The sequence below is a fragment of the Pseudoliparis swirei genome, chromosome 18 (genome assembly GCF_029220125.1).
Source record: "Pseudoliparis swirei isolate HS2019 ecotype Mariana Trench chromosome 18, NWPU_hadal_v1, whole genome shotgun sequence".
Classification (NCBI taxonomy): domain Eukaryota; kingdom Metazoa; phylum Chordata; class Actinopteri; order Perciformes; family Liparidae; genus Pseudoliparis; species Pseudoliparis swirei.
Window position 1 is genome coordinate 12,321 of NC_079405.1, and position 24,353 is coordinate 36,673.

Consider the following 24,353-nt stretch of genomic DNA (forward strand, 5'->3'; position numbering starts at 1 on the left):
ACACAGAGACACACTAGAGATACACACACACTAAAGATACACACACAGAGACACATTAAAAAAAAACACACATTTAAATAACACAAACAGGAAAAACACAAAATAAACATAAATACAAACAGAGACACACTAAAGATACACACAAAAAATAAATACACACAAAACATTAAAATAACAAACATTAAAAAAACACACAAAACATTAAATAAACACAAAAACATTAAATAACACAACAGAGAAAAACACACAAACACATTAATAAACACACAAAAATAAAGATAAAAAATTAAAAAAAACACAAAACATTAAAATAACACAAAAACACATAAAACAAATATGTAACAAAAAACAATAAAAACAAACATAAAATAACAAACAAGAAATAAATAAACAAAAAACCCCTAAAATAACAAAACTTAAAATAAAACAAAAATTTTAAAATAAAAAAAACATAAATAATTTTAAATAAAATAAAAAAAAAATAAATTAAAAAAAAACATTAAAATAAACAATTAAAATAAAAACAAAACATTAAAAAAAAACATTTAAAATAAAAAAAAACAAAAAAAAATAAAACAAAATAAAAAATAAACATTTAAAAATAAAACAAATAAATAAACATTTAAAAAAAAACTTAAAATAACACCCGAATAAAATAAAATACAAACATTTAAATAAATAAAAAAATAAACACAAAAAAAAAAAAAAACATTTATCTAAACCCCTTTAAAAACATAATATTAAAATTTTAACCCCTAAACCCCAAAAAAAATTCATTAAATAGACCAAAAATTAATAAAAAAAATCCTTAATATAAAAAACATTAAATTCAAAACTTAAATTAATTAAAAAAATTAAATTCCCCCTTTTTTATTTAAAACATTAATTCCCCTTTTCCTTTTTACAAACCTTAATAAATTAAATTTTTAAAATTTAATTCAAAACCCCAAAAAAACCCCAAAACCCAAAAAGGCCAAAAATTAAAAAACCCCCTTAATTAAAATTAAAAAAACCATTAAAATAAAAATTTAAAAAAACTTAAAAAAATTAAAAAATTAATAAAACAAATTTCCAAAAAAACCCAAAATTAATATAAAATAATTTAAATAAAAATAAAAAAAAATAACAAAAAAAAAGAAAACATTAAATAAACAAAACATTAATAAATAAAATTTAAAAAATAAACATTTATAACAAAACAAAATTGCCCAAAAATTTAATATAACAACCCAAAATTATTTTCCTTTTTTTTTTTTTTTTTTTTTCCCCCCAAAAAAAAATAAATATTTTTTTTTATTTTTTTAATATAAAAAAAATTAAAAATTAAAAAAAAAAAAAAAAAAAAAAAAAAGAAAAAAAAAAAAAAAAAAAAAAAAAAAAAAAAAAACAAAAAAAAAAAAAAAAATTAAATAAAAAAAAAAAAAACAAAAAAAAAAAAATTTTTTTTTTAAAAAAAAAAAAAAAAACACAAAAAAAAGTTTTAAAAACTAAAAATAAAAAATTTAAAAAAAAATAAAAAAAAAAAAAAAAAAAAAAAAAAAAATTTTAAAAAAAAAAAAAAAACCCCAAAAAAAACCCAAAAAAAAAAAAAAAAAAAAAAAAAAAAAAAAAAAAAAAAAATTTAAAAAAAAAAAAAAAAAAAAAAAAATAAAAAAAAATTAAAAAAAAATAAAATAAAAAAAAAAAAAAAATTTAAAAAAAAAAAAAAAAAAAAAAAAAAAAAAAAAAAAAAAAAAAAAAAAAAAAAAAAAAAATAAAAAAAAAAAAAACAAAAAAACCCCAAAAAACCCCCCCCCCCGGGGGAAAAAAAAGGGGGGGTTTTAAAAAAAGGGGGGGTTTTTTTAAACCCAAAAATTTCCCCCGGGCCCCCAAAAAACCCCCCAAAAAACCCCCAAAAACCCCCCCGGGGGCCCCCCCAAAAAAAATTTCCCCCCCCAAAAAAAAACCCCCCCCTTTCCCCCCCCCCCAAAAAAAAAAAAAACCCAAAAATTTTTAAAAAAAAAAACAAAACCAAAAACCCAAAAAACCCCCCCCCAAAAGGGAAAATTTTCCCCCCCAAAAAAAAAAAACCCCCCCCCCAAAACCCCCCAACCCAAAAAAAAAACATTTAAATTACCCAAAAAAAGGTTTTAAAAAAAACCCCCCCCCCCCAAAAAAAAAAAAAAACCCAAAAAAAAACCCCCAAAAAAAAAAAACCCCAAAAAAAATTGGGGGAAAAAAAAAAAAAAAAAACCCCCCAAAAACCCAAAAAATTTAAAAAAAAAAAAAAAAAAAAACCCCCCGGGAAAAAAAAATTTAAAAAAAATTTAAAAAAACCCAAAAAAAAAAAAAAAAAAAAACCCCAAATTTAAAAAACCCAAAAATTTTTAAAAAAAAATAAATTTAAAAAAAAAACCCCCAAAAAAAACCCCTTTAAAAAAAATCAAAAAAAAAAAAAAAAAGAAAAAAAAAAAAAAAAACCAAAAAAACCCCCCCAAAAAAAAAAAACTCACGCCGGACCCCAAGGTCAAAGGTCGTGAGCTGGAGGAGCAGAAACTCCGACAGGAGTACCTTGATTTGAGCAAGAGGCCCGTGTTTCAGCTACGGGGGGGAGGATGTCTCAGCCTCAGACACCCAGAGGACCAGGACCAGGACCCCCAGCATCTGCCAAGACCCAGACCTCTGTGACCAGGAGACCCCAGACCCAGGACCTTAGACCACTGAGACCTGTAGACCCTGGACCCTGTCCCCGAGAATCTGCACGACTAATGACCCCTGAGACCCGCGTAGACCCTGTCCCCTGAGACCTGTAGACCCTGGACCCTAGACCCTGAGACCTGTAGACCCTAGACCCTGTCCTCTGTGTCCTCAGCGATGCAGACCAGATGCAGTCGTGGATCACGCGCATCAACGTGGTGGCGGCCATGTTTTCTGCGCCCCCGTTCCCGGCGGCGATCGGCTCCCAGAAGAGGTTCAGCCGGCCTCTGCTGCCGGGGTCCCACAGCAAGCTGCCCCCGGTGAGGCGCTCAGACCTGGTCCTCCTCAGACCCGGTCCTCCTCAGACCCGGTCCTCCTCAGACCCGGTCCTCCTCAGACCCGGTCCTCCTCAGACGAGGCGTTCATCATGTTCATGTGTTTCCCGTCAGGAGGAGCAGGTCAAGTCTCACGAGAACCGGTTCAGGGCGGTCTGCTCCGAGCTGGCGGAGCTCACGGCCTCCACGCCGGACCCCAAGGTCAAAGGTCGTGAGCTGGAGGAGCAGAAACTCCGACAGGAGTACCTTGAGTTTGAGGTACGCTGCTGGGGCAAATTCTGTAGACTACAGGGGGTGAGAGAATGAAGCCTGACTTCTATACAATGACAGAGGAGTCGCCTCTGGTGGTCAGGAGAGAGAGAATGCAGCTTTAACACATGAAGCATCGACTTCTATACAACCAGAGGAGCCGCTTCTGAAAAATGTAGAGAACAGAAGCATCGTGATTAAAACTGATATCCCTGGTGTTGGTCAAGGAGAGAGAATGCAGCTTTTACATGAAGCACAGACTTCTATACAACCAGAGAAGTCGCCCCTGGTGGTCAGGAGAGAATGCAGCTTTACCCCAACACATGAAGCATGACTTCTATACAAACCAGAGGAGTCGCCCCCTGGTGAGGTCAGAGAGAGAGAGAGAGAATGCAGCTTTTAACACATGAAGCATCGACTTCAGCACTACAGAGGAGCTCTGTCCCTCAAGTGGTCAGGAGAATGCATGCACACAATAGCTACTCACTTACACAACCAGAGTGAGTCGCCCCCTGCTGCTGAATCAGGAGAGAGAATGCAGCTTTAACACATGAAGCGATCCGACCACAACATACAACCAGAGAAGTCGCCCCTGGTGGTCAGGAGAGAGAATGCAGCTTTAACACATGAAGCATCACTTCTATACAACCAGAGAAGTCGCCCCTGGTGGTCAGGAGAGAATGTACACATGAAGTATCGACTTATGTCCAGAGGAGTCGCCCTCAGGTCAGGGAGAGAGAATGCAGGCCCAACACATGAAGCATCGACTTCTATACAACCAGAGGAGTCGCCCCTGGTGGTCGGAGAGAGAGAATGCAGCTTAATTAACACATGAAGCATGGGCTTCATACAACCAGAGAGAGAAGTCGCCCCGGTGGCTGTGAGAGAATGCAGCTAACACACAGTTACTTGACTTATACAACCAGAGGAAGTCGCCCTGGTGGTGGTCAGGAGAGAGAATGGCAGCTTTAACACATGAAGCATAGCCTTCTATACAACCAGAGGTGAGTCGCCACCTGGTGGTGGTCAGGAGAGAGAATGCAGCTTTAACACATGAGCAGCATCAAACTTCTATACAACCAGAGTGAGTCGCCTTACTGGTGGTCAGGAGAGAGAATGCAGCTTTAACACATGAAGCATCGACTTCTATATGCAACCAGAGGAGTCGCCCCTGGTTGGTCAGGAGAGAGAATGCAGCTTTAACACATGAAGCATAGCCTTCTATACAACCAGGAGGAGCCGCCCCTGCTGGTCAGGAGAGAGGAATGCAGCTTTAACACATGGAAGCATAGACTTCATACAACCAGAGGAGTCGCCCCCTGGTGAGGTCAGGAGAGAGAATGCAGCTTTAACACATGGAAGCATCGACTTCATACAACCAGAGGTAAGTCGCCCCTGCTGGTCAGGAGAGAGAATGCAGCTTTAACATGAAGTATCACTTATACAACCAGAGAAGTCGCCCCTGGTGGTTGTGGGAGAATGCAGCTTAATAATATGAAGCATCGACTTATACAACCAGAGGAGTCGCCCCTGTGTCAGATATATCAGCTAACACATGCTGGGCATCGACTTATACAACCAGAGGAGTCGCCCCTGGTGGTCAGGAGAGAGAATGGAAAGCTTAATAACACATGAAGCATCGACTTCTATACAACCAGAGAAGTCGCCCTGGTGGTCAGGAGAGAGAATGCAACTTTAACACATGAAGCATCGACTTCCTATACAACCAGAGAAGTCGCCCTCTAATTGGTCAGGAGAACAGTTTAACAGCGAAGCATCGATTTCATACAACCAGAGGAGTTGCCCTGCGGTCAGGAGAGAATGCAGCTTTACCACATGATGCATCGACTTCTATACAACCAGAGGTGTCACCCCCTGGTGGTCAGGAGAATGTGCTTAAATACGGGCGTAGTTACAGCCTTCATACAACCAGAGGAGCCGCCACTCAGGTCAGGAGAGAATGCAGCAACACATGAAGCATCGACTTCTATACAACCAGAGTCGCCCTGCTGGTCAGGAGAGAAAGATGCCAGCTTTAACACGCATGAAGCATGAACTTCTATACAACCAGAGGAGTCGCCCCTGGTGAATCAGTGAGAGAATGCAACTGCTTAACACATGTGAAGCATCGACTTCTCTATACAACCAAAGGAGTCGCCCCTGCTGGTCCAGGAGAGAGAATGCAGCTTTTAACGCACATGAAGCACTTAGCCTTCTATACAACCAGAGGAGCCCCCTGCTGGTCAGGAGAGAGAATGCAGCTTTAACACATTGAAGCATGAACTTCTATACAAATCCAGAGTCGCCCCTGGTGGCTTTAGTCAGGAGAGAATGCAGCTTTAATAACATGAAGCATAAAACTTCTATACAACCAGAGGAGTCGCCCCCTGGTGGTCAGGAGAGAGAATGCAGCTTTTAATACATGAAGCATATACTTCTATACAACCAGAGGAGTCGCCCCCTGGTGGTCAGGAGAGAATGCAGCTTTTAACACATGAAGCATAGACTTCTATACTTGTGCAGAGAAGTCGCCCCTGTGGTGGTCAGGAGAGAGAATGCAGCTTTAACACATGAAGCATAGACTTCTATACAACCAGAGTCGCCCCCTGGTGGTCAGGAGAGAGAATGCAGCTTTAACACCCATTTTAGATCTGGAGGTTTCAAAAAGAGGTTCTAAAAGAAACACTTTGATTCTATGGAAACTAATGTTGTCCGACATTTTTCAATCTAGTTTCATTATGGCACGTAGTGATATACTGGAGGATGAAAAATCTATTTAATCAGTGAAATGTGTTTCATCAGAGCAGGATGAGTGAGGCTCTAAAGGAAAGGTAATATCATTTATTCCACGATTTGTTCTACAATAATAATAATTATTATTATTATAATTATTATTATTATTATTATTATTATTATTATTATAATGTGACATTGAGGTGAACATATAATCAAGTGAACAGATATTGGGACTTTTACTACCTCGTATACTGGAGACCACAGTGTCTATTCAGCTGTTTGTGCCTCCTTCAAAATAAAAGCCGGGCCTCGCTTGTTGCAGCGCTCAGGAGTCGTCTGACGTTCTCATGTTTCACAAAAGTGAAACAACCAAAAGAGAAGAAGACACTTTTCAAAACAAAAGATTCAAAATACCTTCACAATAAAAGAGCAACAACGGTGTAACATGCGGTGATGAGTCCAGGGAGTGAAGGTCAGGGTTGTGTTGTTGACTCCGCCTCCTGGCGTCTCTCGTCAACCTCGAAGACGCGCGCGCTGCAGGACGTCGCCATGCCTGCTACAGCCCAACTGCCGGCGGCGAACCTGGCGACCTTGATCCCATGACTGCTTTCGGCCTGCAGAGGAGGAGAGGGGCAGCAGGCCGCGACCCCCAAAACCTCAGGTCGCCGAGGGCCTCAGAACCAGGCAGAGAGGAAACAGAAGAAGAACAGCTGACGGAAGAGCAGGAGGAGGCGCCCTAGAGGCGGACATGATGCATCATGGGTAGCGGGCCGACATCCTCCCTCAAGCTTTTCTGTTCAACGCGCTCTGATTGGCTCGGTGAGACGTTTGAGGTCCGTGGGAGAGGAGACGCTCGAGGACGAGCCGACGCGTTCAGGGAACCGGGTTTCATCCAAACATCCACCTTTCAGAGTAAGAGCGTCAGAGACTTTTATTATGTTAAACTGAAGGAGCGGAGACTCCAACAGTCGGCGGGAATGAGCCTCGGAGCGGGTTGCCATGACAACCAGATACGCACAGACTGTTGGGGGGGGGGGTCAGAACAACGTGTGTGTGTGTGTGTGTGCGCGCAACAAATATTAATAATTTGCAATCTGCAGGCTGGAATCCATCCCATAATTATTTATTAATACTTGACCCATATACCTGCAGACCTGCAGACCTGCAGACCTGCAGACCTGCAGACCTGCAGACCTGCAGTGGGTCTCGGCACAGAGGTCTAGTCCTGAACCCGTCTGGATCCGTCCACGCTGTGTTTTCTTCTTCTCTTAAAGTTTAAACCGCAGCCATCTTGTTCAGGTGAAGGGCTTCTGGGTAATGAAGTCTTCCTCATGCTGCCACTAGAGGCCTCATATCACTGGTGTGTGTGTGTGGCCCTTTAAACGTGCAGCTCATGTTCATGACTTCATATGATAATAATAATAATAAAGTTCTTACCTGACAGACGTAGACGTTGTCAGATTAATCTTCAGGTTTTTATTCATTTGTATTTATTTTCACGTCCATATTGAGACGCTTTCAAACCACGTGTAGTGACAGGAGGCGGCCACCAGGCGGCAGCAGAGCGTTTATATACATGAGAATATATCTTTACGTGTGTATATATATATGTGTATATATATACACATATACAATAATAATAAGTGTCCTCTTCCTCTATTTATTCTTTAGTCCTCGTGGTCGTCACCGTCCACTTCCTGTCGTAGTGAAACTCAACTTCCTGTTTGGATCATTTTTTGAAGGCTTGGAGGCAAAAATATTAAATATTAAATAAACATTTTGAAACAGACGAGTCGTTTTGTTGTCTGGAGGAAGACCACGAGTCCTCTTCATCACGAGGAGACACGCAGGGGCTCTGCTGGGCTCTGATTGGTTGCTCTGATTGGTTGCTCTGCAGCTGGTCATTCACTACTCATCCGTGCCAGCAGGGGGCGGTAAATAGCGCCGAGATTACGGTGACTAAGATGATTAAAGGAGGCGAGAAGAAGAACGGAGAACAATGAAAGAAGAGTAAAGCCGCCATCTTGGGCGACACACACACAAGACAGACACACACAAACACAAACACTACACACTCTTTGTGAACACTTTAATTCAAACTTTATTTCATGAAGACAAAAAACAAAATAATTTAATAACAAAAATAACAAATAACTTGAAGTTGTTTTTTTATTTTATTGTTTAACCTTTTTAAAAAAGGTCCCCCAGAGTCCAGGTCCTCCCAGGTCAGTCCCACATTGAGGTCAGGTCCCCCCAGAGTCCAGGTCCCCCACAGAGTCCAGGTCCCCCCAGAGACCAGATTTAAGGTCAGGTCCCCAGAGTCCAGGAATTTAGGTCCAGGTCCCCCACGAGACCAGGTCCCCCCAGGGTCAGGTCCCCAAGGTCAGGTCCCCACAGAGACAGGTCCCCAGAGTCAAGTCCCCCAGAGTCAGGTCCCCACAGAGACCAGGTCCCCCCAGAGTCCAGGTCCCCCCAGAGTCCAGGTCCCCCACAGAGTCCAGGTCCCCCACAGAGACCAGGTCCCCCCCAGAGTCCAGGCCCCAAACCACCCCCCAGAGAAAAAGGAGGAAGGGGAGGGGGGGGCGGCAGAGAAGGTAAAAAAGGGGGGCAAAAGGGGTAAAAAGGGGGGAAAAAAAAAAGGGGGAAAGGGGTTGGAAATGGGGGGAAAATGGGAATGGGGGGAGGAAAAAATTAAAAAAAAAGGGAGGGAGGGGGGAGGGAAGAAGGAGCCCTTTCACAACCCACTTTTTGGGGAAAATCTCCGGGGCCAGGGCCCCCACCCCTGGCAGGGGGGTTCCCAGTTTCCAGGGGGGAGAAAAAAAAAAAAAAAAATTTGGGGAAAAAAAAAAAACCCAAATACCGGTTTAATTTCGGGGCAACAATTTTAAATTAAAATTTAACGAAGTGTTATTTGGAAACCAAGGGGGGGGGGAAAAAGGGTGGGGTAGGGGGGGTCCTCCCGGTCCGGGGTGGGGCCCGGTTTTTCCGGTTTCCCCGGTTGGCCGGTGGTCCCCGGGGCCCCGGGGTGGTGGCCGGGGGCCCGGTTTGGTGGTGGACCTGGTGGTTTTTCCCCGGGTGGTGGTGGTGGGACCGGTGGGGTGGGGTGGTGGTGCCGGTGGCCTTTGGTTTCCCCGGGGTTGGTCCCGGCCGGGGGGTTGTTTGGGTTTACCCGTGGGGGGGGGGGAAAGGGGGGGGGCCCCGGGGTGGGGGGACTGGGGTGGACCTCGGGGGGGGATTTGGTGGGGGGGGGTTTACCCCCCCTTTTTTGGGGGGGCCCTCCGGGTGGGGGGTCCCCGGGGTGGGGCCCCGCCCCCTGGGTGGGGGGGGGGGGGGGGCAGGTTTTTCTTTGTTGTTGTTTTTGTTCAACGGTTGGTTTTTCCTCGGGGCTTTTGGCCCTTTCCTTCTGGGGGGAGGGAAAGGGGGGGGTGGGAGGGGGGGGGGGGGGGGGGGTGTGGAGGGGGGGGGGGGGGGTTGGGGGGGGGGGAGGGGTGGGGGGGAGGGGGTGGGGGGTTAGGGGGTGGGGGTGGGGGGGTTTTGGGGGGGGTTTTTGGGAAGCGGGGGGGAAAAGTTTGAAGGAGGGGGGAGGGAGGGAAAGGAGGGGAGAAGGGTAAAGGAGGTGGGGGGCCCCCGGGGCAGTCCCTTCCTGGAAACCCGGGAATTTGGTTTATGAAGGGGGAAACCCTGGCCCCCGGGGCCAGGCCCCCCGGGGGGGAGGGGGCCCCTCGGCCCTCGGGTTGTTTGGTCCGGCCCCCCCCCTTTTTTGGGGCCTGAGAACTAAAAATTTTTGGGGGGGGGGGAAAAGGGGAAATAAAAAAAAAAAAAATTAAGGGTAAAAAAATAAAAAAGGAAAGAAGGGGAAGGTGGGGGTTAGGAGAGGAGGAGGTGGGGAGGAGGGGGGGGAAGGTGGGGGGCGGAGGGTGGGAAGGGGGGAAGGGGGTTTAAGGAAAAAAGGAGGAGAGAGAAGGGGGGGGGGTTTTCGTCTTGGGTTCTTTTTTGGGGTGTGTTTTTGGGGTTCTCTGTGGGGTTGGGTGGGGTTTGGGGGTTTTGGGGGTACCCTGGGGTTTGGTTGGGCCCCTTGGGGGTTGGGTGGTTTCCTTTTTTGGGGGTTGGGGTTTATTTTTTTCTTTTTTTGGGGGGGTTTACTTTTTTTTTGGGTTTTTTCGGTGGGTTTTGGGGGGTGGGGGGGGGCCCCCGGGGGGGGTTGGGGGCCCCCTTTTTGGGGGTTTGGGGGTTTTCCTGGGGGGGGGTGGTGGGTTTCTCTGTGGGTTGGTGGGTTGTGGCTCTGTGGGTTTTGTGGGGTTGGGGTTTCTGTTGGGGTTGGTGGTGTGGTTTTTTTGGGGGGCTCTTTTTCTTTTGTGTGTGTGTGTGTGGCACCTCTGTGTGTGTGTGTGTGTGTGTGTGTGTGGTACCTCTGTGTGTGTCTCTGTGTGTGTGGTACCTCTGTCTGTGTGTGTGTCTCTGTGTGTGTGGTACCTCTGTCTGTGTGTGTGTGTGTGGTACCTCTGTGTCTGTCTGTGTGTGTGTGTGTGTGTGTGTGTGTGGTACCTCTGTGTGTGTGTGTGTGTGTGTGTGTGTGTGTGTGTGTGTGTGGTACCTCTGTGTCTGTCTGTGTGTGTGTGTGTGTGTGGTACCTCTGTGTGTGTGTGTGTGTGTGTGTGTGTGTGTGGTACCTCTGTGTGTGTGTGTGTGTGTGGTACCTCTGTGTGTGTGTGTGTGTGTGTGTGTGTGTGTGTGTGTGTGTGGTACCTCTGTGTGTGTGTGTGTGTGTGTGTGTGGTACCTCTGTGTGTGTGTGTGTGTGTGTGTGTGTACCTCTGTGTGTGTGTGTGTGTGTGTACCTCTGTGTGTGTGTGTGTCTGTGTGTGTGTGTGTGTGGTACCTCTGTGTCTGTCTGTGTGTGTGTGTGTGTGTGTGTGTGTGTGTGGTACCTCTGTGTGTGTGTGTGTGTGTGTGTGTGTGGTACCTCTGTGTGTGTGTGTGTGTGTGTGTGGTACCTCTGTGTGTGTGTGTGTGTGTGTGTGTGTGTGTGTGTGTGTGTGTGTGTGTGTGTGTGTGTGTGGTACCTCTGTGTGTGTGTGTGTGTGTGTGTGTGTGTGGTACCTCTGTGTCTGTGTGTGTGTGTGTGTGTGTGTGTGTGGTACCTCTGTGTGTGTGTGTGTGTGTGGTACCTCTGTGTCTGTCTGTGTGTGTGTGTGTGTGTGTGTGTGGTACCTCTGTGTGTGTGTGTGTGTGTGTGTGTGTGTGGTACCTCTGTGTCTGTCTGTGTGTGTGTGTGTGTGTGTGTGTGTGTGTGTGGTACCTCTGTGTCTGTCTGTGTGTGTGTGTGTGTGTGTGTGTGTGTGTGTGGTACCTCTGTGATGAGCGTGCAGGCCACCTTGAACAGGTTCCCTCTGACCGCCAGGTGCAGCGCCGTGTTTCCGCTCTTCTGCTCAGGTGCGTTGATTTTGGCTCCGCCCCCCACCAGGAGGCGGAGACAGCGCTCTCCGTCCCTCCTCACGGCCAGGTGGAGCGGCTGCAGACCTGGGGGTCCACGTCATCGGTTACTCCTCGCCAGGTTCTCAGACACGACTCAGCCTGAGCAGCATTCTGGTTCACCGTGGAAGTCCGGCGAGTTGACCAGGTGGGCGTGGCGCTCGCCCAGGTGGGCCAGCAGGGGGCGCAGCGTGGCGGCGTCTCCGGCCAGCGCCGCCAGGTGGAGCGGACTGCGCCCGTCTCGGTCCAGCAGGCTGGGGTCGGCCCCCCCCCTCAGCAGAGCCTCCACCACCCCCACCTGCCGGGTGATCACCGCCAGGTGGAGAGGAGTCTGCAGACAGGTGAAGGGTTGAGAGGGCAGCTAGTTACCGTGGTTACCTTGGTAACCACGTGGACATGAGGGTATCTACCTGATGGAGGCAGTGTAGTAGAGTGGGGTATCTACCTGTTGGAGGCAGACTGATGGAGGCAGTCTAGTAGAGTGGGGTATCTACCTGATGGAGGCAGTCTAGTAGAGTGGGGTATCTACCTGATGGAGGCAGTCTAGTAGAGTATCTACCTGATGGAGGCAGTCTAGTACCTGATGGAGGCAGTCTAGTAGAGTGGGGTATCTACCTGTTGGAGGCAGTGTAGTAGAGTGGGGTATCTACCTGATGGAGGCAGTCTAGTAGAGTGGGGTATCTACCTGTTGGAGGCAGTCTAGTAGAGTGGGGTATCTACCTGTTGGAGGCAGTCTAGTAGAGTGGGGTATCTACCTGATGGAGGCAGTCTAGTAGAGTGGGGTATCTACCTGATGGAGGCAGTCTAGTAGAGTGGGGTATCTACCTGTTGGAGGCAGTCTAGTAGAGTGGGGTATCTACCTGATGGAGGCAGTCTAGTAGAGTGGGGTATCTACCTGTTGGAGGCAGTCTAGTAGAGTGGGGTATCTACCTGATGGAGGCAGTCTAGTAGAGTGGGGGTATCTACCTGATGGAGGCAGTCTAGTAGAGGTATCTACCTGATGGAGGCAGTCTAGTAGTGGGGTATCTACCTGTTGGAGGCAGTCTGGTAGAGTGGGGTATCTACCTGATGGAGGCAGTCTAGTAGAGAGGGTATCTACCTGATGGAGGCAGTCTAGTAGAGTGGGGTATCTACCTGTTGGAGGCAGTCTAGTAGTGGGGTATCTACCTCTTGGAGGCAGTCTAGTAGAGTGGGGTATCTACCTGATGGAGGCAGTCTAGTAGAGGTATCTACCTGTTGGAGGCAGTCTAGTAGAGTGCAGTCTAGTAGGGGGTATCTACCTGATGGAGGCAGTGTAGTAGAGTGGGGTAACTACCTGTTGGAGGCAGTCTAGTAGGTATCGAATTGTTGGAGGCAGTCTAGTAGAGGGGGTATCTACCTGATGGAGGCAGTCACGGAGAGTGGGGTATCTACCTGATGGAGGCAGTCTAGTAGAGTGGGGTATCTACCTGATGGAGGCAGTCTAGTAGAGTGGGGTATCTACCTGATGGAGGCAGTCTAGTAGAGTGGGGTATCTACCTGTTGGAGGCAGTCTAGTAGAGTGGGGTATCTACCTGTTGGAGGCAGTCTAGTAGAGTGGGGTATCTACCTGATGGAGGCAGTCTAGTAGAGTGGGGTATCTACCTGTTGGAGGCAGTCTAGTAGAGTGGGGTATCTACCTGTTGGAGGCAGTCTAGTAGAGTGGGGTATCTACCTGTTGGAGGCAGTCTAGTAGAGTGGGGTATCTACCTGATGGAGGCAGTCTAGTAGAGTGGGGTATCTACCTGATGGAGGCAGTCTAGTAGAGTGGGGTATCTACCTGATGGAGGCAGTCTAGTAGAGTGGGGCAGAGTGGGGTATCTACCTGATGGAGGCAGTCTAGTAGAGTGGGGCATCTACCTGATGGTGGCAGTATAGTACAGTGGGGTATCTACCTGATGGGAGGCAGTCTAGCAGAGTGGGGTATCTACCTGATGGAGGCAGTCTAGTAGAGTGGAATTTTACTGCCTGATGGAGGCAGTCTAGTAGAGTGGGGTATCTCTGATGGATGCAGTATAGTAGAGGTATCTACCTGATGGATGCAGTATAGAGGGAGTATCTGCCTGATGGAGGCAGTCTAGTAGAGGGGTATCTACCTGATGGAGGCAGTCTAGTAGAGTGGGGTATCTACCTGTTGGAGGCAGTCTAGTAGGGGTATCTACCTGATGGAGGCAGTCTAGTAGAGTGGGGTATCTACCTGATGGAGGCAGTCTGGTAGAGTGGGGTATCTACCTGTTGGAGGCAGTCTAGTAGAGGTATCTACCTGTTGGAGGCAGTCTAGTAGAGTGTATCTACCTGATGGGCAGTCTAGTGGGGTATCTACCTGATGGAGGCAGTCTAGTAGAGTGGGGTATCTACCTGATGGAGGCAGTCTAGTAGAGTGGGCATTCAATTGGAGGCAGTCTAGTAGAGTATCTACCTGATGGAGGCAGTCTAGTAGAGTGGGGTATCTACCTGATGGAGGCAGTCTAGTAGAGTGGGGCATCTCCCTGTTGGAGGCAGTCTAGTGGGGGTATCTACCTGATGGAGGCAGTCTAGTAGAGTGGGGTATCTACCTGATGGAGGCAGTCTAGTAGAGTGGGGTATCTACCTGTTGGAGGCAGTCTAGTAGAGTGGGGTATCTACCTGTTGGAGGCAGTCTAGTAGAGTGGGGTATCTACCTGATGGAGGCAGTCTAGTAGAGCTACCTGATGGAGGCAGTCTAGTAGAGTGGGGTATCTACCTGTTGGAGGCAGTGTAGTAGAGTGGGGTATCTACCTGATGGATGCAGTATAGTAGAGTGGGGTATCTACCTGATGGATGCAGTATAGTAGAGTGGGGTATCTACCTGATGGAGGCAGTCTAGTAGAGTGGGGTGTCTACCTGTTGGAGGCAGTCTAGTAGAGTGGGGTATCTACCTGATGGAGGCAGTCTAGTAGAGCAGTGCAGAGTGGGGTATCTACCTGTTGGAGGCAGTCTAGTAGAGTGGGGTATCTACCTGATGGAGGCAGTCTAGTAGAGGGGTATCTACCTGATGGAGGCAGTCTAGTAGGTGGGGTCTACCTGTTGGAGGCAGGGTAGAGTGGGGTATCTACCTGTTGGAGGCAGTCTAGTAGAGGGACCTGATGGAGGCAGTCTAGATGGAGGCAGTCTGGTGCAGTCTAGTAGAGGTATCTCTGTTGGAGGCAGTCAGAGGTGGGGTATCTACCTGATGGAGGCAGTCGGTATCTACCTGATGGAGGCAGTCTAGTATCTACCTGTTGGAGGCAGTCTAGTAGAGGTATCTACCTGATGGAGGCAGTCTAGTAGAGTGGGGTATCTACCTGATGGAGGCAGTCTAGTAGGGTATCTACCTGTTGGAGGCAGTCTAGTAGAGGTATCTACCTGATGGAGGCAGTCTAGTAGAGGTATCTACCTGTTGGAGGCAGGGCAGTCTGGTAGAGTGGGTATCTACCTGTTGGAGGCAGTCTAGTAGACCTGTTGGGTATCTACCTGTTGGAGGCAGTCTAAGAGTGGGGTATCTACCTGATGGCAGTTAGAGTGGGGTATCTACCTGGCAGTCTAGTAGAGTGGGGTATCTACCTGTTGGAGGCAGTCTAGTAGAGTGGGGTATTCACCTGATGGAGGCAGTCTAGTAGAGGTATCTACCTGTTGGAGGCAGTGTAGTAGAGTGGGGTATCTACCTGATGGATGCAGTAGAGTGGGGTATCTACCTGTTGGAGGCAGTCTAGTAGAGTGGGGTATCTACCTGATGGAGGCAGTCTAGAAGAGTGGGGTATCTACCTGATGGAGGCAGTCTACTAGAGTGGGGTATCTACCTGTTGGAGGCAGTCTAGTAGAGTGGGGTATCTACCTGTTGGAGGCAGTCTAGTAGAGTGGGGTATCTACCTGATGGAGGCAGTGTAGTAGAGTGGGGTATCTACCTGATGGAGTCAGTCTAGTAGAGTGGGGTATCTACCTGTTGGAGGCAGTCTAGTAGAGTGGGGTATCGACCTGTTGGAGGCAGTCTAGTAGAGTGGGGTATCTAACTGATGGAGGCAGTCTAGTAGAGTGGGGTATCTACCTGATGGAGGCAGTCTAGTCGAGTGGGGTATCTACCTGTTGGAGGCAGTCTGGTAGAGGGGTATCTACCTGTTGGAGGCAGTCTAGTAGAGTGGGGTATCTACCTGATGGAGGCAGTCTAGTAGAGTGGGGCATCACCTGGCAGTCTGAGGTATCTACCTGATGGAGGCAGTCTAGTAGAGAGGTATCTACCTGTTGGAGGCAGTCTAGGAGGTATCTACCTGATGGAGGCAGTGTAGTAGAGGTATCTACCTGATGGAGGCAGTCAAGTAGAGGGGTATCTACCTGATGGAGGCAGTCTAGTGTGAGTGGGGTATCTGTTGGAGGCAGTGTAGTAGAGTGGGGTATCTACCTGATGGAGGCAGTCTAGTAGAGTGGGGTATCTACCTGATGGAGGCAGTCTAGTAGCAGGCATGAAAACGGGTCAGGGGTGAAAAAGGTGAGGAGGATAGGCGATGTTGCTTCCACGAACATCGATGTTGGACGTTGTATGATAATCTATAGGTCCTCCATTCTGACACCAAGTCAGTGATCGGGCCCTATAATAATAGTAATATTGTGTATAATATGGTCATTCATGAACCAACTTCCTTTTTTTGATGTTGGCGTGAACAAGTCTTCAAGTCTTGTGCTCTGCTGAGCCTTGAGTCTGGTCCTTGAGTCTGTTCCTTGAGTCTGTTCCTTGAGTCTGGTCCTTGAGTCTGGTCCTTGAGTCTGTTCCTTGAGTCTGGTCCTTGAGTCTGGTCCTTGAGTCTGGTCCTTGAGTCTGGTCCTTGAGCCTTGAGTCTGGTCCTTGAGTCTGGTCCTTGAGTCTGTTCCTTGAGTCTGGTCCTTGAGTCTGGTCCTTGACTCTGGTCCTTGAGTCTGGTCCTTGAGTCTGTTCCTCGAGTCTGTTCCTCGAGTCTGTTCTGCCTCTACCTGGTTGTCACGATCTTCTATACCATACCTGCCATAAATATCATGATACAATACCATAAAAACAGTATACCATAAATACGATACTGGTATATTTATCTATAATAGTAATAAATCAAATATCTGTATGGTTCACTTTTTACCAACTTTTTCAACACTTAACAAATAGCAGTAATATGAGTATTAATACAGCAAGATATTAATGAAACTACATGGAGCCATCATAGCATTGATCAATGATTATACACTATGAGGCCGTTAGTCTCTGACCAGAGGATACAGAGTTCATCTGGATGAGCAGCTGTAGAGTTACAGAACTTTACAGACTGAACTTAAACATTTCACTTCTGGCATCTTTTTATTTTTATTTTTTAGCCGAAAATTCGCCACTTAACGCCTCGCTGTGCGCCAGCTGCGTGCAAACAGCTCGACACGGGCAGCGCCTGATCGCTTTAATGAAGTATTGAGACTAAAATATGCTAAATCACATCGCTCTGAACGACGGGTACTTTGTTAGCATCGCTACACCGCAGGCGACAGCAGAAGTAGCCAACATTCAAGCTAACCTAAACCACTGGCGCTGAAGACATCTTGGCTGATTGGCCGAGAGCGACACGTCCCATCAAAGATGTTTTATTGCTAAGAGCAACACTTCACACTTTCTCCGTCCCCACCCAATCTCATAAACGCATGCCGCCAATTGACCCCCCTACCCCAAACAAAACTCTTCGGATCTACACGATTCACGTAAGTCACCTATTTTGGTTCAAACGCGACTTTGCCGAAGGTGAGGATTCTCATGCCTGTAGTAGAGTGGGGTATCTACCTGATGGAGGCAGTCTGTAGAGGTATCTACCTGTTGGAGGCAGTCTAGTAGAGTGGGGTATCTACCTGTTGGAGGCAGTCTAGTAGAGTGGGGTATCTACCTGATGGAGGCAGTCTAGCAGAGTGGGGCATCTACCTGATGGAGGCAGTCCAGTAGAGTGGGTATCTACCTGTTGGAGGCAGGTAGAGGTATCTACCTGTTGGAGGCAGTCTAGTAGAGGTATCTACCTGATGGAGGCAGTCTAGTAGAGGTATCTACCTGATGGAGGCAGTGTAGTAGAGTGGGCATCTACCTGTTGGAGGCAGTCTAGTAGAGGTATCTACCTGATGGAGGCAGTCTGGTAGAGGTATCTACCTGTTGGAGGCAGTGCGGAGGCAGTCTAGTAGAGTGGGGTATGAGGGGTATCTACCTGTTGGAGGCAGTGTAGTAGAGTGGGGTATCTACCTGATGGAGGCAGTCTAGTAGAGTGGGGTATCTACCTGATGGAGGCAGTCTAGTAGAGTGGGGTATCTACCTGTTGGAGGCAGTGTAGAGTGGGGCATCTACTGATGGAGGCAGTCTAGTAAGTGGAGGTATCTACCTGTTGGAGGCAGTCTAGAGTGGGGTATCTACCTGTTGGAGGCAGTCTAGTAGAGTGGGGTATCTACCTGTGGAGGCAGTCTAGTAGAGTGGGGCATTCACCTGTTGGTCGCAGTGTAGTAGAGTGGGGTATCTACCTGTTGGAGGCAGTCTAGAGTGGGGTATCTACCTGTTGGAGGCAGTCTAGTAGAGTGGGGTATCTACCTGTTGGAGGCAGTCTAGTAGAGTGGGGTATCTACCTGTTGGAGGCAGTGTAGTAGAGTGGGGTATCTACCTGATGGAGGCAGTCTAGTAGAGTGGGGTATCTACCTGTTGGAGGCAGTGTAGTAGAGTGGGGTATCTACCTGTTGGAGGCAGTTGGCCGTGTTGAGGACGCTGGTCTGCTGGCTGCTCAGCAGAGTGTGGAGCAGCTGCTGGATCACACCTGTCTGCTGGTGGATGACGGCCAGGTGCAAAGGACTAGAGGACAGTTCATCATGAAAGTCAAACAGTTCATCGTGAAGGTCAAACAGTTCATCGTGAAGGTCAAACAGTTCATCGTGAAGGTCAAACAGTTCACCGTGAAGGTCAAACAGTTCATTGTGAAGGTCAAACAGTTCATCGTGAAGGTCAAACAGTTCATCGTGAAGGTCAAACAGTTCATCATGAAGGTCAAACCGTTTGTCTTGAAGGTCAAACATTCATCATGAAGGTCAAGTAGTTTGTCTTGAAGGTCAAACAGTTCATCATGAAGGTCAAACCGTTCATCGTGAAGGTCAAACAGTTCATCGTGAAGGTCAAACAGTTCATCGTGAAGGTCAAACAGTTCATAGTGAAGGTCAAACTGTTCATCATGAAGGTCAAACGTTCATCGTGAAGGTCAAACAGTTCACCGTGAAGGTCAAACAGTTCATTGTGAAGGTCAAACAGTTCATCATGAAGGTCAAACAGTTCATCGTGAAGGTCAAACAGTTCATCATGAAGGTCAAACAGTTCATCATGAAGGTCAAACCGTTTGTCTTGAAGGTCATACATTCATCATGAAGGTCAAGTAGTTTGTCTTGAAGGTCAACCAGTTCATCATGAAGGTCAAACCGTTTGTCTTGAAGGTCAAACAGTTCATCGTGAAGGTCAAACCGTTCATCATGAAGGTCAAACAGTTCATCGTGAAGGTCAAACAGTTCATAGTGAAGGTCAAACAGTTCACCGTGAAGGTCAAACAGTTCATTGTGAAGGTCAAACAGTTCATCGTGAAGGTCAAACAGTTCATCATGAAGGTCAAACAGTTCATCATGAAGGTCAAACCGTTTGTCTTGAAGGTCATACATTCATCATGAAGGTCAAGTAGTTTGTCTTGAAGGTCAACCAGTTCATCATGAAGGTCAAACCGTTTGTCTTGAAGGTCAAACAGTTCATCATGAAGGTCAAACAGTTCATCATGAAGGTCAAATCGTTTGTCTTGAAGGTCAAACGTTCATCATGAAAGTCAAACAGTTCATCATGAAGGTCAAACAGTTCATCATGAAGGTCAAATCGTTTGTCTTGAAGGTCAAACATTCATCATGAAGGTCAAGTAGTTTGTCTTGAAGGTCAAACAGTTCATCATGAAGGTCAAACAGTTCATCATGAAGGTCAAACAGTTCACCATGAAAGTCAAACAGTTCATCATGAAGGTCAAACAGTTCATCATGAAGGTCAAACCGTTTGTCTTGAAGGTCAAACAGTTCATAATGAAGGTCAAATCGTTTGTCTTGAAGGTCAAACGTTCATCATGAAGGTCAAACAGTTCGTCTTGAAGGTAAAACAGTTCATCATGAAGGTCAAACAGTTCATCGTGAAGGTCAAACAGTTCATTGTGAATGTCAAACCATTTGTCTTGAAGGTCAAACAGTTCATCATGAAGGTCAAATAGTTCATCATGAAGGTCAAACAGTTCATTGTGAAGGTCAAACCGTTTGTCTTGAAGGTCAAACAGTTCATCATGAAGGTCAAATCGTTTGTCTTGAAGGTCAAGCATTCATCATGAAGGTCAAACAGTTCATCGTGAAGGTCAAACAGTTCATCATGAAGGTCAATCAGTTCATCATGAAGGTCAAGTAGTTTGTCTTGAAGGTCAAACGTTCGTCATGAAGGTCAAGTAGTTTGTCTTGAAGGTCAAACGTTCATCATGAAGGTCAAGTAGTTTGTCTTGAAGGTCAAACGTTCATCATGAAGGTCAAGTAGTTTGTCATGAAGGTCAAACGTTCGTCATGAAGGTCAAGTAGTTTGTTTGAAGGTCAAACGTTCATCATGAGGGTCAAGTAGTTTGTCTTGAAGGTCAAACGTTCATCATGAAGGTCAAGTAGTTTGTCTTGAAGGTCAAACGTTCATCATGAAGGTCAAGTAGTTTGTCTTGAAGGTCAAACGTTCGTCATGAAGGTCAAACAGTTCATCAGAAGCTTACGTGTCTCCGTTGCCGTCCTGGACTCCACAGAGGTGTCTCTGGATTGCCAGAAGGACCCGGGCGTCCCCGGTGCTGCAGTATTGCAGCAGGGCGGCGGCCGTCTGCCCGGCGCCGTGCGAGGCTCTGCCCTGGAGGCCGGCGGCTACACACACAACCACATGTTAATCTGACCTTTGACCCGAGCAGCGCCACATCGTCTCAAACTACAGGACGTCGTTACCGAGATGCAACAGCTGCTGTTGCTGGGTAACCACTGTCTGAGGGGAGGAGCCTGACCTCTGGGTCCCTCCCCCGAAGCCTGCGAAGCCTTCAGTGAAGAAGACTCCTCCTCCTCCTCCTCCTGCTCCTCCTCCATTCATCTGGTTGAACTGGAATCCTACAGAAGTGAAACAAAGTCCACAGTGAATTTAGAACGGCTGAAGAAGAACCCAAAGAGCTGAAGAACCCAAAGAGCTGAAGAAGAACCCAGACAGCTGAAGGAAGCTTTTGGAAGGAACTCCCTACCTCCTCCTCCTCCTCCTCCAAACGGCCCAGCTCCTCCTCCTCTCCAGGGCTCGTAGTGAGGCAGTGGCTTCTGCTTCTTCCTCAGCACCTCCTCTTTGTCTGAAAGGAGAGCGATGGTGATGAAGAGGAGAAGAGGAGGTGAGGGAACCTCCTACAGGAGGTGGATTACCCCCCCCTTCATACAGGAAGTGCAGTGCCCCCTCTGGCTGACCTTGGACCTGCGGGATGAAGGTGAACTGTTTGGGGTCACTTCTGTCTCCGGCCTTCTTCCTCTTCAGCTGCAGGAAGACCGTGACGGGCCTCTCGATCTCTGCGCTGTGATAGGCCGGCGTCTTGAACACGATGGCGTACTGAAGAGACGGAGAGAAGATGAACCCCTCGGTGGTCTGGAGGACCTCTACCCTGGAGGACCTCTACCCTGGAGGACCTCTACCCTGGAGGACCTCTACCCTGGAGGACCTCTACCATGGAGGACCTCTACCCTGGAGGACCTCTACCATGGAGGACGTCTACCCTGGAGGACCTCTACCATGGAGGACCTCTACCATGGAGGACCTCTACCATGGAGGACCTCTACCCTGGATGACCTCTACCATGGTGGACGTCTACCCTGGAGGACCTCTACCCTGGAGGACGTCTACCCTGGAGGACCTCTACCCTGGAGGACCTCTACCCTGGAGGACCTCTACCATGGAGGACGTCTACCCTGGAGGACCTCTACCATGGAGGACCTCTACCATGGAGGACCTCTACCCTGGAGGACGTCTACCCTGGAGGACGTCTACCCTGGATTACCTCTACCATGGTGGACCTCTACCCTGGAGGACCTCTACCATGGAGGACCTCTACCCTGGAGGACGTCTACCCTGGAGGACGTCTACCATGGAGGACCTCTACCCTGGAGGACGTCTACCCTGGAGGACGTCTACCCTGGAGGACGTCTACCATGGAGGACCTCTACCCTGGAGGACGTCTACCATGGAGGACCTCTACCCTGGAGGACCTCTACCATGGAGGACCTCTACCCTGGAGGACCTCTACCCTGGAGGACCTCTACCCTGGAGGACCTCTACCATGGAGGACCTACCTGGAGGACCTCACTCCTGAGGACGCCTACCCTGGAGGACGCCTCACCATGGAGGTCTGGAGGACGTCTACCCTGGAGGACCTCTACCATGGAGGACCTCTACCCTGGAGGACCTCTACCATGGAGGACCTCTACCCTGGAGGACCTCTACCATGGAGGACCTCTACCATGGAGGACTTCTACCCTGGAGGACGTCTACCCTGGAGGACGTCTACCCTGGAGGACGCCGCACTATGGAGCCACCATGGAGGCTACCATGGAGGACCTCTACCCTGGAGGACCTCACCTGGAGGACTCCCACCATGGAGGACCCTCTACCCATGGAGGACGCCTACCCTGGAGGACCCACCTGGAGGACCTCACCCTGGAGGACCTCTACCTGGAGGACCCCTACCATGGAGGACTCTACCCTGAGGACGCCTACCATGGAGGACCTCTACCTGGAGGACGCCTACCATGAGGACGCCCACCCTGGAGGATCGCCGACCTCTACCCTGGAGGACCTCTACCATGGAGGACCTCTACCCTGGAGGACCTCTACCATGGAGGACCTCTACCATGGAGGACGTCTACGGAGGACCTTCACCCTGGAGGACTCTACCATGGAGGACCCTCACCTGGAGGACGCTTACCCTGGAGGATCTCTACCATGGAGGACACCTCTACCCTGGAGGACCTCTACCATGGAGGACCTCTACCCTGGAGGACCTCTACCATGGAGGACCTCTACCATGGAGGACCTCTACCCTGGAGGACCTCTACCACGGAGGACCTCTACCACGGAGGACCTCTACCCTGGAGGACCTCTACCATGGAGGACCTCTACCCTGGAGGACTTCTACCCTGGAGGACCTCTACCATGGAGGACCTCTACCATGGAGGACGCTGACCTACTATGGAGGACCTCATCCTGGAGGATCGCCTCTACCACGGAGGACCCTACCATGGAGGACTCACCATGGAGGACCTCTACCCTGGAGGACGTCAACATGGAGGACCCTCATTCTGGAGGACCCCACCCTGGAGGACCCCACTCGGAGGACCTCACCATGGAGGACGCTCACCCCTGGAGGACCCTACCATGGAGGACCTCACCCATGGAGGACGCTCACCCTGAGGACGCTCACTGAGGATCGCCCACCTGGAGGACCTCTACCCTGGAGGACCTCTACCATGGAGGACCTCTACCCTGGAGGACCTCTACCATGGAGGACCTCTACCATGGAGGACCTCTACCCTGGAGGACGTCTACCCTGGAGGACGTCGACCCTGGAGGACCTCTACCCTGAAGGACGCCTACCATGGAGGACCTCACCGGACCTCTACCCTGGAAGACGTCTGGAGGACGCCCACCATGGAGGACGCTCACCATGGAGGACCTCACTCCTGAGGACGCCTACCCTGGAGGACGCCTACCCTGAGGACGGGATTACCTCTACCATGTGACCTCTACCCTGGAGGACTACCTGGAGGACTGGAGGACCTCTACCATGGAGGACGTCTACCATGGAGGACTTCTACCCTGGAGGACGTCTACCCTGGAGGACGTCTACCCTGGAGGACGTCGACCCTGGAGGACGCCCACTGGACCTTCTACCTGGAGGACCTCTACCCTGGAGGACGTCTACCATGGAGGACGTCTACCCTGGAGGACCTCTACCCTGGAGGACCTCTACCATGGAGGACCTCTACCCTGGAGGACCTCTACCATGGAGGACCTCTACCTCACCCTGGAGGACGCCTACCCTGAGGACGCTCACCCTGGAGGACCCTACCATGGAGGACCTCTACCATGGAGGACCTCTACCTGGAGGACCCCACCCTGGAGGACGCTACCCTGGAGGACGCCACCATGGAGGACCTCTACCCTGGAGGACCTCTACCATGGAGGACCTCACCCGGAGGGTCACCCTGGAGGACCCTACCATGGAGGACTCTACCTGAGGACGCCTACCCTGAGACCTCTACTGGAGGACCCTACCATGGAGGACCTCACCGGAGGACCTCTACCATGGAGGACCTCACCACCCTGGAGGACCCCACCCTGGAGGACCCCACCTGGAGGACCCCACCCTGGAGGACCTCACCATGGAGGACCTCTACCCTGGAGGACCCCACCACGGAGGACCTCTACCATGGAGGACCCCACCCTGGAGGACGCCCACCTGGAGGACGCCTCTACCATGGAGGACTCCCCACCTGGAGGACTTACCATGGAGGACGCCACCCTGAGGACCTCTACCATGGAGGACCCCACCGAGGACCTACCATGGAGGACCTCTACCCTGGAACCACGGAGGACCTCTACCCTGGAGGACGTCTACCATGGAGGACGTCTACCCTGGAGGACGTCTACCATGGAGGACCTCTACCCTGGAGGACCTCTACCATGGAGGACGTCTACCATGGAGGACCTCTACCATGGAGGACCTCTACCCTGGAGGACGCCGAGGACCCTCACCTGGAGGACCTCTACCATGGAGGACGTCTACCC

General features: G+C 48.9%; 2 protein-coding genes across 2 annotated transcripts; one reads left to right on the forward strand and one right to left on the reverse strand.

Annotated features, from left to right (window-relative positions):
• The first annotated feature begins 2,771 nt into the window (after positions 1-2,771).
• LOC130207808 (PH and SEC7 domain-containing protein 1-like) lies at positions 2,772-6,599 on the forward strand. The gene is made up of 3 exons (XM_056436523.1): positions 2,772-2,996; positions 3,126-3,269; positions 6,522-6,599. Exons 1-3 carry the CDS (start codon positions 2,865-2,867, stop codon positions 6,597-6,599), a joined length of 354 nt encoding a protein of 117 aa, XP_056292498.1. The 5' UTR covers positions 2,772-2,864.
• Positions 6,600-11,439: 4,840 nt separating this feature from the next.
• Positions 11,440-24,104, reverse strand: LOC130207809 (nuclear factor NF-kappa-B p100 subunit-like). The gene is made up of 7 exons (XM_056436524.1): positions 24,072-24,104; positions 20,984-21,122; positions 20,773-20,871; positions 20,489-20,644; positions 20,269-20,410; positions 18,191-18,305; positions 11,440-11,798 (listed from the first exon to the last, which is right to left on the reverse strand). The coding sequence occupies exons 1-7, from the start codon at positions 24,102-24,104 to the stop codon at positions 11,565-11,567; spliced, it is 918 nt and encodes a 305-aa protein (XP_056292499.1). The 3' UTR covers positions 11,440-11,564.
• Positions 24,105-24,353: the final 249 nt, after the last annotated feature.